Raw genomic sequence first — 12,182 nt, forward strand, 5'->3', positions numbered from 1 at the left:
TAACAATTGGGATTACATCAAATTGAGAAGTTTCTGTATGGCAAAAGAAACAGGAAATTGAAGAGGCAATTGACAGAATGGGAAAAAAATATTTGCAAATTATGCAACTGATAAAGGATTAATAACCAGAATCTACAAAGAGATCAAGAAACTCCACAACAACAAAACAAACAACCCACTTAAGAGATGGGCCAAGGACCTCAATAGACATTTTTCAAAAGAGGAAATCCAAACGGCCCACAGACACATGAAAAAATGTTCAGGATCGCTAGCAATCAGGAAAATGCAAATCAAAACCACAGTGAGGTTTCACCTCACTCCAATTAGAATGGCTCATATTCAGAAATCTACCAACAACAGATGCTGGAGAGGATGTGGGGGAAAAGGCACACTAATCCACTGTTGGTGGGAATGCAAACTGATAAAGCCACTGTGGAAGTCAGTCTGGAGATTCCTCAGAAACCTGAATATAGCCCTACCACACCACCCAGCCATCCCACTACTCAGAATTTACCCAAGGGAAATTAAATTGGCAAATAAAAGAGCTATCTGCACCCCCATGTTTATTGCAGCTCAATTCACGATAGCTAAGACCTGGAATCAACCTAAATGCCCATCAACAGAAGACTGGATAAAGAAACTATGGGATATGTACTCTATGGAATACTACACAGCAGTAAAAAAAATGAAATCCAGTAATTTACAACAAAATGGAAGAATCTGGAAAACATCATGCTGAGTGAAATAAGCCATTCCCGAAGGGACAAAAGCCATAGGTTCTCCCTGATCGGTGACAACCAACTGAGCTCCTAAAGAGAAGCGTATAGCAGTGCAAGTAATACTGTGAGAAGCAATGACTGATCAGCCCTGTCCTGACTGTCCTGGACCAGCTTACTGTTTTATTCTTAATATTTTTTTTTTTTAAAAAAGATTTATTTATTTATTTTAAAGTCAGAATTACACAGAGAGAGGAGAGACAGAGAGATAGAGAGGTCTTCCATCTGTTGGTTCACTCCCCAATTGGCCGCAACAGCCGGAGCTGTGCTGATCCGAAGCCAGGAGCCAGGAGCTTCTGCCAGGTCTTCCTTGCGGGTGCAGGGGCCCAAGGACTTGGGCCATCCTCCACTGCTTTCCCAGGCCATAGCAGAGAGCTGGTTTGGAAGTAGAGCAGCCGGGTCTCAAACCAGTGCCCATATGGGATGCCGGCACTTCAGGCCAGGGCGTTAACCCGCTGTGTGATAGTGCTGGCCCCAGTGTTTTCTTTTTCTACTTGATACCATGGGTTGAACTCTTTAATTAACAGACAATTATTCTTAGGTGTTTAAATCCATTTGAAATTGATTCCTGTTAAAAATGAGTGGGAATAAGATAAGGAAGAGATGTACAGTTCAGCACACGCTCACTCGGACTTATCCCTAATGGTAGAGCTAGAAACGTGCCATGGACTCCAAATCCCATTAAGTTGACATGTACCAATGCCACCTTACTAAAGTGATCAGTTTAAGTTCACAACTGATCATAAAGATAGGATTAAGAGTCAGAGGGATCACATAAATAAGACTAGTGTCTGCTAATAACAATTGATAGAATAACAAAGGCAGGAACGATCCAACATGGGAAGCAGGACACACAGCAGATTCATAGAATGACAGTGTCCTGAACAGCACTCTGGCCTCAGAATCAGTCCTTAAGGCGTTCAGATCTCGTTAAAAAGCCCATGAGAGCATTTCAGGCATGGAAAGCCAAGACATTGTGGCAAAAAATGACCTAAATGAAAGATCCCTGTGAGTGAGATCCTGGTGGAAAGAAGGGGCTGTCAAAGAAGGAGGTACCTTTCTCTGAAGGGAAGAGAGAACTTCCACTTTGATAATGGCCTTGTCTAAATAATGTCAGAGTTTGTGGACTCAAGTGGCTTCCATGGCCTTGGCAGCTCATGACAAGAGCCTCAGGTGATTACTGACGTCACACATAAGAGTGTCCATTGTTAAATCAACAATAGGAGTCACTGTGCACTTGCTCCCCACGTAGGACCTCTGTCCTTAATGTGTTGTACGATGATAATTAACTGTAAAACTAGTCTTCAAACAGTACTTTATACTTTGTGTGTCTGTGTGGGTGCAAACTGTTGAAATCTTTACTTAGGATAGAGTTGATCTGTATATAAAGATAATTAAAAATGAATGTTAATGAAGAATGGGATGGGAGAGTGAGTAGGAGGTGGGATGGTTTGGTGGTGGGAGGGTGGATATTGGAAGAACTGCTATAATCCAAAAGTTGTACTTTTGAAATTTATATTTATTGAATAAAAAGTTTCTATAAAAAATAAAATGGAGATCAATATTTCATAATAAAAAGGAAAAGCTTCTTTTATTTATTTATTTATTGTATTTATTTATTTCACAAGAGTCACAACTTTTCCTTTGTTGTTGTATGGTAGCATATTACAACCTTATTCTCATGTTTGACTTACAGTTTGTTTTTTTTTTTTTTAAATTTTTGACAGGCAGAGTGAACAGTGAGAGAGAGAGATAGAGAGAAAGGTCTTCCTTTGCCGTTGGTTCACCCTCCAATGGCCGCCGCGGTAGGCGCGCTGCGGCCGGCGCACCGCGCTGATCCGATGGCAGGAGCCAGGTGCTTCTCCTGGTCTCCCATGGGGTGCAGGGCCCAAGAACTTGGGCCATCCTCCACTGCACTCCCTGGCCACAGCAGAGAGCTGGCCTGGAAGAGGGGCAACCGGGATAGGATCGGTGCCTCGACCGGGACTAGAACCCGGTGTGCCGGCGCCGCAAGGCGGAGGATTAGCCTATTGAGCCGTGGCGCCGGCCGACTTACAGTTTTTTTAAAAAGATATTTTTAAAAAATATCCAAGGGTTCACTACATTTTTCCAGGGCCTCTCTTTCTTATCCTTTATAACTCAAGCTATTCTCCAAAGCATTTCTCTTCTTTTTATCCTTATTTTAGATTGTTCCTTGGTCTGTCTCTGTCAGGTCCTCATTTTCAGAGGCTTTGTCTGTGATTAAAGTAGTTCTTTAACATTAATTTTATCACATTAATGAAACTCTGCAACTTTTGGAATATTTTCTATTTGTTACAGTGAATTTTTAAGATTTATTTACTTGAAAGAGTTACACAGAGAGAAGAGAGAGGAGATGGAGGGGTCTTCCATCCATTGGTTCACTCCCCAGTTGTCTGCAACAGCTAGAGCTGCGCAGATCCGAAGCCAGGAGCTTCCTCCAGGTCTCCTACGCGGGTGCAGGGGCCCAAGGACTTGGACCATCTTCTACTGCTTTTCCAGGCCATAGCAGAGAGCTGGATCGGAGGTGGAGCAGCCAGGACTTGAACAGCACCCCTATGGGACGCCGGCATTGCAGGTGGTGGCTTTACCCGCTACACCACAGCTCTGGCCCCTAGAGTGATTTTTTTACTTCTTGGGAAGTCAGTGAGAGACTGATAGACAAAGACACTGAGTGGTGGGCGTAGATGTCAGTTTTCAGTAGAGTCGGAGTGGCGAGTCAGTGTATAAGCGGTTGGTAAATCGTGCGGAAAATGCGTCATGTCCGTGGTGCGCGTATTCTCGTATGTTGCGTGCTGGCTGACTTCCTTCTGCGCTCTTATGTGTGTGCAGAGACTTAGGTAATACACACTTCGATAATCCCCCCTGCTGATGTTTACATGCTTAATTTACATAATTCTCAAAACCATGGAAAATAATACTCCTTCTAATTTTCTTTAAACACATTCTACAAGTTAGCATTTTTGCTAGAAAATAACCAAAACTGTTTATGGCTGTTCTTTTAGCACTCTTAATACTCTGTTTGATTCAGTTAAATGGTAAGTTCTGAGTGTTAGTTGAATGTATTTGAATTTTTTGCATGGTGATTTTTCTCAGTGTTGTCATTTAAGATTATTTAAATTCTGAAATGTGAGCCTCCTAACCTTTTTATTGATACTTCAGACAGGAGAAAAGCTTTTGGAGCTCAGTGGACACACTCAGAAGATAACAGCTGTCACTACATTCCCTTCCCTGGAACCCGGTGAAGAGCAGCGCCGCCTCCTCCTGACAGCCTCTGCCGACAGAGCAGTGGTCGTATCCTTAACTGGAAGGGCTGGGAAAGCTGCCATGGGAGAAAGTGCATTTCGTCCCCTAGGAGGTGATGTGGAGGATTTGAAAACCTCCGTGCTCATCCAGCCAGAGTAACCGTGCACTTTTGAGAGGTCCGCTGTACACACGGAAGACGGTGGTAGATTTCCTGGAGGATGCCTGTCAGTGGTTATCCTGATGCCTCTGACGTGTTAGCACTTGAGGCCGCTTTCTCTTGCGATTTGCAGGTAGTGTGATAGTAAAATTTACCTCACACTTTAGTAATTGACAGCTCAGTATATACGTTAATTTCTGTGGTAGTGTAAACACTACATATTTAATATTTTATTTAAATATCTTCTAAATAAATATTTAATGTCTGAGATTTAATTGTTAATTAGAAAAGTTGTCTCATGATTAAGGTTTTAGAATTCTGTTAAATTATTTCTTAACATGAATTTAGGTATGGGATAGTGGTACTGGTAGACAAGTTCAGAGATTATCGTGTTTCCAGTCCACTGTAAAGGTAAGCTCTTGGGCAAATGTAAGTTTTTGTGGTAATCTGGTTTTGTCTTAAAAAAAAAGTAGCTTAATTGTTAAATGAAGTTACTTTTGTAGTTGTTGAAAATTAATTTTTATATCCATGGTCATTTGATTCCTGTAGGACTAGATTTTGGTGAGTATTTGTAGCACGTGCTGTCATGTTTCCATGTGAAATTGTATCAGGGGCCAATTCCCAAAGCGTGAGGGAACCAGGTAGTGCCTGGTGTGTTGTTGGTAGACGGCTCTGTAAGAGGTCTCACCTGTAGGATGACTGTCTCAGTAGCCTGTTTTTCAGATATTTGAACTAAAAATCTGGGAGTTCCTTGTCTTTCTGCCTGTGCTTCTCCCAGGCCAGAAACACACGTCAGTTACATAGGCACGTAATTCATAGCTGAGTTCTGCTAAGAAGTACATTCATGAACAGATGTTAATTAGGGCTTATTACACAGGTGTGACAGGCGTGTGGTTACATGTTTGAGAGACACACATGGATAAGAGATGTGGTTACTCTGATTCCTACAGAAGAAATTACCCATTGTTATTTTAATGTCAAATCTGGGCAAATATATTAGATGTTTCCCTATTTGCTTTACACACACACGTACACACACATACACACACGTGCACACATGTGTGCACACACACACAAACGCAAACATACAGGGAGAGACAGAGAGGTCTTCCGTCCACTGGTTCACTTCCTCAGATGGCTGCAACAGCCTGGGCTGGACTAGGCCGAAGCCAGGAGCCAGGAGCTTCATCTGGGTCCCCTTTGTGGATGCAGGGGCTCAAGTGCTTGGGCCGTCTTCTGCCGCTTTCCCAGGCACCTTAGCGGGGAGGTGGATTCAAACAGAAGCAGCCAGGACTTGAACCTGCGCCCTTATGGGATGCTGGCATTGCAGGGCGGTGGCTTAACCTGCTAGACCACAATGCTGGCCGCTCCTTATTTGCTTTAAAGATGGCTATTCTCTGTATTGGAACTAACACTTCTTTTACTTCCTTTTTTTTAAATTGAAAACAGTTGGTACGTGCTACTAGTAAGGATTGTTTTATGTGTGTGTGTGTGTGTGTGTGTACGACAGCTGGCTAGTCCAAATATTAATGCAGTAAATACTATACCCTTGTATTTAATTTAATAGTAGAGTTTCTGTGAAGAAGTCATTACTGACTTAGTCAAAAACTGTTTTATATGATCTGAAAAAATTCCACTTTTACATTCCTTTAAAAATATTCTGTCTGTAAAACTAGGGTTATTAGGTTTATCATGGAGATACATGAGTTGCAGAAACAGAAGGAGAAAAATTTACTATTTTGGGGAGAAATTCCTTCCGTGAGCTACTTCATGAACTACTTATTAAAAAGCATCTTATTCCAGTATAGTGAAAAGACTTTTTTTAAGAAGTTACTATTTTTTTTTTAAATAATTTATTTGAAAGGCAATGTTACAAAGAGAGAGAGACAGAGACACAGATCTGTCCTCTTGTTCACTCCCCAAGTGGCAAAATGGCTGGAGATGGGCTCCTCCGAAGCCGGGAGCCAAGAGTTGCTTCCGGGTCTCCCACATGTGTGGAGCAGCCCAGGTACTTGAGCCATCCTCTGCTGCTTTCCCAGGCGTATTAGCAGGGAGCTGGATTGGAAGTGGAGCAGCCAGGACTTGAACCAGTGTCCATATTCGTTGTCAGCACCTCAAGCAGCAGCTTTACCCACTGCGCCACAACAGCAGCTCTGCGAAAATACTTTTTAAAGGGGTCTTGTTGTAGTGTTAATCAGCTCGAAAATTATTTTGACTATTCTTGCTATGACCCTTTTTGGCATAAAAATAGCATTGTCCTCCCTTTATTTCCATGGTTCAGTTGTTTTTTTGTTTTGTTTTTAAAGATTTCTTTGAAAGAGTTACAGAGAGAGGCGAGAGAGAGGTCTTCGATCCGCTGGTTCGCTCCCTAGAGAGAGAGGTCTTCGATCCGCTGGTTCGCTCCCTAGAGAGAGAGGTCTTCGATCCGCTGGTTCACTCCCTAGAGAGAGAGGTCTTCGATCCGCTGGTTCGCTCCCTAGAGAGAGAGGTCTTCGATCCGCTGGTTCGCTCCCTAGAGAGAGAGGTCTTCGATCCGCTGGTTCGCTCCCTAGAGAGAGAGGTCTTCGATCCGCTGGTTCGCTCCCTAGAGAGAGAGGTCTTCGATCCGCTGGTTTGCTCCCTAGAGAGAGAGGTCTTCGGTCTGCTGGTTCGCTCCCCAGACGGTTGCCCCTGACACTGTCTTCCTGCTCATGTCAGTAGACCCTGGGGGCAGTGCTGATACCCAGTGACTGCCTTCCTGCGCCAGTGTGGTAGCCCAGGGTTGAGTTCCAGCTCCCGGGTCAGAAGTGAACCAGCAGATGGGAGCTCGCTCTGCCTGTCTGCCTTTCAGATAAGCTGAGAGAGAGTGGGGAGGTTTGGCCTGCAAGTTGATGCCTTTTAAGATACTCTCATCCCCATTGCAGTGCCTGATCCATTCGCACTCCCCACTCCCTGGATCACACTGGGTCCCTGCCGCCCCTAGGGAGACCTGGATTGGGTTCCTGGCTCCTGGCTTCAGCCTGGCACGGTCTTGGGTGTTGATGACACCTGGAGGTTGAACCAGTGACAGGGAGGTTATTTGTCTATGTGTGTGTGTCTGCCTTTCACATAAAAAAAGCTAAGAGATGTTTTTTAAAGGTTTATTTTGTTTATATATGAAAAAGTTTAAGAGAGAGGTGGAGACACAGAGAGGTCTTCCATCTGCTGGTTCCCTCCCCACATGGCCACAGTGGACGGAGCTGAGCCCATCTGAAGCCAGCAGCCAGAACTTCTTCCAGGTCTGCCATGTGGGTGCAGGGACTCAAGCGCTTGAACCATCCTGTCTGTCTGCCCAGGGGCATCAGCAGGGAGCTGGATTGAAAGTGGAGCAGCTGGGACTTGAACCAGCGCCCATGTGGGATGTCAGTGCTGCAGGCCAGGGCTTTAGGCCACGGCACCACAGTGCGGGCCCCAAGAAATTACTTTAAAAAGATTATATATCATGACGAAGTAAGATTTATGCCAGGAATAGGAACTTAGTTTAACATCTGAACACTGATGAGTGAAATATACCATATTATCAATAAAAGACAGAAACCACATGATCATTTCAATAGATGCAGAGAAAGCATTCGACAAAATCCAACGCCCTGTCATGACAAAAAATATTCATCCATCTAGGTACAGATGAGACCTTCCTCAGCCTAGTAAGGGCATTTTGTAAAATTCTGCAGCAGACACTGTTCGAGAAAACTGAAGGAGCACTTCCAGATGGATGAGAAGTAGGAAGTCTGCTCTCCGCATGTCGGCTCACTGCTGTCTAGAGGTTCTGGCCAGGAAGGTCAAGCCGAGAAACAGGAAGTAAATGGCACGTATCCACATCGGAACGGAGGGAGTAGAACTGTTCATAAATGCGGGTGACCTAATGTGTGAAGCGTTCCGAGTCACAGCAAGATTCTTTAGTAAAGTGTCAGGAATCAGAATCGTATTAAAATCAGTGTATTTATTTATGATGTCAATGAATATTTCCAAAATGAAATTAAGAAAATAATTGCATTTACAGCAATATACAAAAGGAGAAAGTAGTTGGAGATAAAATATGAAACCCGTGTACCAAAAGCTGTGACACATTGTTGAACGAAATGAGAGATCTGAGTTAACGAAGAGCTCTCCCAGTCGCGTCCGGTTTAGTCCTCTGAAGCCTGCAGCCCTGTGGAAGCTGACCCACAGGTGGAGCACGGAGCCCTCTCAGTGACAGCCAGCCTCTCCCCTTCCCAAGTGGACAGTCTGAGCCTCAGATTGATGTGGAAATGCAAGGGGCCTGGAAGGGCCAAAACGTGGTTGAAAAAGAACAGAGGTGCAAGAACACACGTTGCAACCTCTGAACCCAGTAGAAAGCAGTAGGAATCTGGCTGTGGGATGCTGGCGTGTTGGTGGGCATGCAGAGACGTAACACGTCACATACGTGACCTGACAGGCGTGCTGAAATGCTTCCGGGCTAGAACACGCTCTTCAGAAAATGGTGCGGTGCTGCGGCAGCTGGATAGGCACAAGCAGACGTAAAAATTCACAAGACGTAGGCCGGCGCCGTGGCTCAACAGGCTAATCCTCCGCTTGTGGCACCGGCACACCGGGTTCTAGTCCCGGTCGGGGCGCCGGATTCTGTCTCAGTTTCTCCTCTTCCAGTCCAGCTCTCTGCTGTGGCCCGGGAGTGCAGTGGAGGATGGCCCAAGTGCTTGGGCCCTGCACCCCATGGGAGACCAGGAGAAGCACCTGGCTCCTGGCTTCGGATCAGCTTGGTGCGCCGGCCGCAGCGGCCATTGGAGGGTGAACCAACGTCAAAGGAAGACCTTTGTCTCTGTCTCTCTCCCTGTCCACTCTGCCTGTCAAAAATAAAAAAAATAATAATAATAAAATTCACAAGACAGATCAGAGAGAAATGTTGAGAGCCAAAACGAAAGCTTTTGCAGACACACAGGAGTAAATCTTTGTGACCATGAATTGGGTATCTTGCGTATGACACCTAACGTGTAGGGAGAGAAGAAAAGGCAAACTCTGGACCACATCGGGTAGAGAGCTTACGGTTCTGAGGACACGGTTAAGTGAGAAGGCCGCCCACGGAAGGGGAGAATTGGCGGATCAGACATCCCGGGGTTTGTGCCCAGAGTAACCAGTTCCTCACAATGCAAAGTAAAGTCAAAGAGGACTTAAAAGTCTGCAGAGCTGATCTGTGCGGATTGCCAGTCAGCACCGGAGGCAGCTCAGCATCTGCAGTGGTTGGACACGTGTCAATGGAACTGGCCTGAGACGCTGTTCCCCACACACTGACTGCAATGGCCGGTGTGGACGAGCAGGAACAGGCGTCGCTAAGGACCTGAAGGAGCTGTGGTTTCATAGCCGGCTGTTGGGGTTGTAACGTGGGGGAAGTCAACCCAAGATGTAAGATACAGAAATGTTGGCGCCAGCAGCCCTTCTGCTGGAGTAGTCACAGGACGGGCAACACGTCTGCAGAAAAGGCGACGTGATTGTCAGAGCAGCGTTTCCACGGAAGCTCAGCTTTGGAAACAGCAGATGCCCGTGTGGGACACAGGGATAAGCAAGATGTGTATATGCAGTCGGGGGAGGAAAGGAGTGAAAGGAGCGGAGCGCTGGTGCTGAAAGTGCAGGACTAGAAATACAGCCTGGAGGTTACCTTCAGCTCTGGGTTCCCTTGGTTCTCCCCGCGCGGGGCCGAGGCAGGGCTCCCGGCGCCTCCTGCCCTTGCTCTAGCTACAGCTGATGGTGAGGGCCGGGCTGTGAAAGGTTAAGGAGTGTGCAGGTCTGGGAACACTTGCCCGAGCTCAGCAAACCGCAGACTTGGCGAGCAGCATCAGGAGCTGACCGAACGCTCCGTAACACTGGGGTGGTGTCTTCAGCTTGGCTTCGGAAGCAGTGTCTTTGCAGCTTTGTGTGCTCGCTGTTCCGAGTCACGTCACCTCCCGGTGATGAGTGTGTGTTTCATGGTGATTTTGGCCGGGGCTGGAGGGCGTTCCACCCGGCTGTGGCTCCGGGCCCCTCGGGGTTGACTGCAGGTTGTCGAGGGGCTCCGTTCCAAGTGTGGTGACGTGGTGCTCGCTGTTGTCTGTGCTCCTTGTGCTCTGGGCCTTTCTGCACAGGCTGCGTAGGTGTCCTCGTCCTCGCTCTGGAGCACAGGAGGGAGCTGTAGGGTCTCTGCGACTGAGGCTTACAGGCCCTGCCCTCTGCTCGGCTCTGGGCCAGTTCGAAGTCTTGTAGGCCGTGCCCTCTGCTCGGCTCTGGGCCGGTTCGAAGTCTTGTAGGCCGTGCCCTCTGCTCGGCTCTGGGCCAGTTCGAAGTCTTGTAGGCCGTGCCCTCTGCTCGGCTCTGGGCCAGTTCAGAGTCTTGTAGGCCGTGCCCTCTGCTCGGCTCTGGGCCGGTTGGAAGCTGGTCACTTAGTGGAGCCCATGCTGAAGGGCACAGTTTCAGAGAAGTGGAGCTGTGTCACAGCTGCTGGACAGTAAATGCGCCAACTTTCAAACTGACACACGTGTCACCTTAACTTTGCAGTGTTTAACGGTTCTTCAGAGACTGGACGTTTGGCTGTCTGGTGGGGATGACCTGTGTGTGTGGAGCCGGAAGTTAGACCTCCTGTGTAAGACCGACCACCTCTCCGATACAGGTAAACACAAGCTGAGAACTGTGAACCGTGATTGATGGATCCTGCAGGCCGTGGTACATTTCCGAGACTGCAGGAACGAGAGGCCGCTGGTCAGTGCTGGACCAGGTGCCCTGCGCGGGTCACATGCAGGGTGGCGTGGAAGGTGTCCACTCTCCCTTCCCTGTGGACAGTGGCCTCTGAGCTGCTCTCGGGCAGTCAGTGCCCGGACACCTGGAGGCGGCCTTGTGCTCTCCGGAGCATTTGTCTCTCTGCCTGTGGGGTCATGGCACGTGATAGATGTCTGGGAATGAGCTCCTTTTACAGTTGGTTTTATGCAAAATTGTGTGTGTGTGTAAGAACTAGCAGAGTGCTATTTGCTCATAATTCTGTTAGCACAGCCCTTTGGTGTTAACAACAACAACAACAACAACAAATCATTGTCAACTTTTGGTGATCCTGAGGATCTTAAAGAATAACACTAATGTCTGTTTTCAGAATAAAACTACCTAAATGTAAATGTACGTTTAAATGATAGCCTTGAAGCCATACAATATGTCATTCTTGTGTCTGGAAATAATGAGGTGACCCTGTAGATACCCTAGATAGGGTGCTGTGTGCACATTGTTTTTTTTTTTTTTTTTTTTTTTTTGATTTTTATTTTATTTGAAAGAATTACAGAGAGAGATAGAGACAGAGAGGTCTTCGATCCACTGGTTCACTCCCCAGATGGCCACAGTGGCCAGGGCTGTGCTGATCTGAAGCCAGGAGCCTCTTCCGGGTTTCCCACGTGGGTGCAGGGGCCCAAGGACTTGGGCCATCTTCTGCTGCTTCCCCAGGCCACAGCAGAGAGCTGGACTGGAAGAGGAGCAGCCGGAACTAGAACCGGCGCCCATATGGGATGCCGGCGCCTCAGGCCAGGGCTTTAACCCGCTGCGCCACAGCGTCAGCCCCTGCACGTTGATACTTTAAAGGAGCACACAGATCAGGCGTTTGGCGTAGCAGTTAAGATTTTGCTGGGGGAGTCGTGTCCCATGTCTGGGTGCCTTGGTGTGAGTCTCGGCTCTGCCTCCTAATCCAGCTTCCGGCTAGTGCACACCCCTGGAGGCAGCAGTTGATGGGGGGGTTGAGTTCCTCGCTCCTGGCTCCCATTTAGGGAGTGAACTGGCAGATGGCATCTCTGGCTTTCACATTTAAAAAAAAAAAAAAAGGCAGAAACCCTAGGAATTGAATTTATAGTTTACACTTGGAGCTGGTTTATTTGCACATTGATATAAAATACCAGAAAAATGATGAGCTACCTGAGGGAAACGTAATCTGTGCATTGTGGGGATTTACATCTGAGCTTGTCAGTTTAACATCTGATCAGAAAACA

At 46.9% G+C, this 12,182-nt stretch overlaps 1 protein-coding gene across 2 annotated transcripts in view; it reads left to right on the top strand.

Annotated features, from left to right (window-relative positions):
• WDR41 (WD repeat domain 41) overlaps positions 1-12,182 on the top strand; it is a 50,793-nt gene that overhangs the window by 21,885 nt on the left and 16,726 nt on the right. For both annotated transcript variants that reach the window (XM_062212543.1, XM_062212542.1), the window contains exons 4-6: positions 3,957-4,088; positions 4,546-4,608; positions 10,720-10,831. In XM_062212543.1, coding sequence (XP_062068527.1) covers positions 3,957-4,088; positions 4,546-4,608; positions 10,720-10,831 — 307 coding nt within the window. The remainder of the gene's footprint in view (positions 1-3,956; positions 4,089-4,545; positions 4,609-10,719; positions 10,832-12,182) is intronic.

Source organism: Lepus europaeus, chromosome 15 (genome assembly GCF_033115175.1).
Source record: "Lepus europaeus isolate LE1 chromosome 15, mLepTim1.pri, whole genome shotgun sequence".
NCBI lineage: Eukaryota > Metazoa > Chordata > Mammalia > Lagomorpha > Leporidae > Lepus > Lepus europaeus.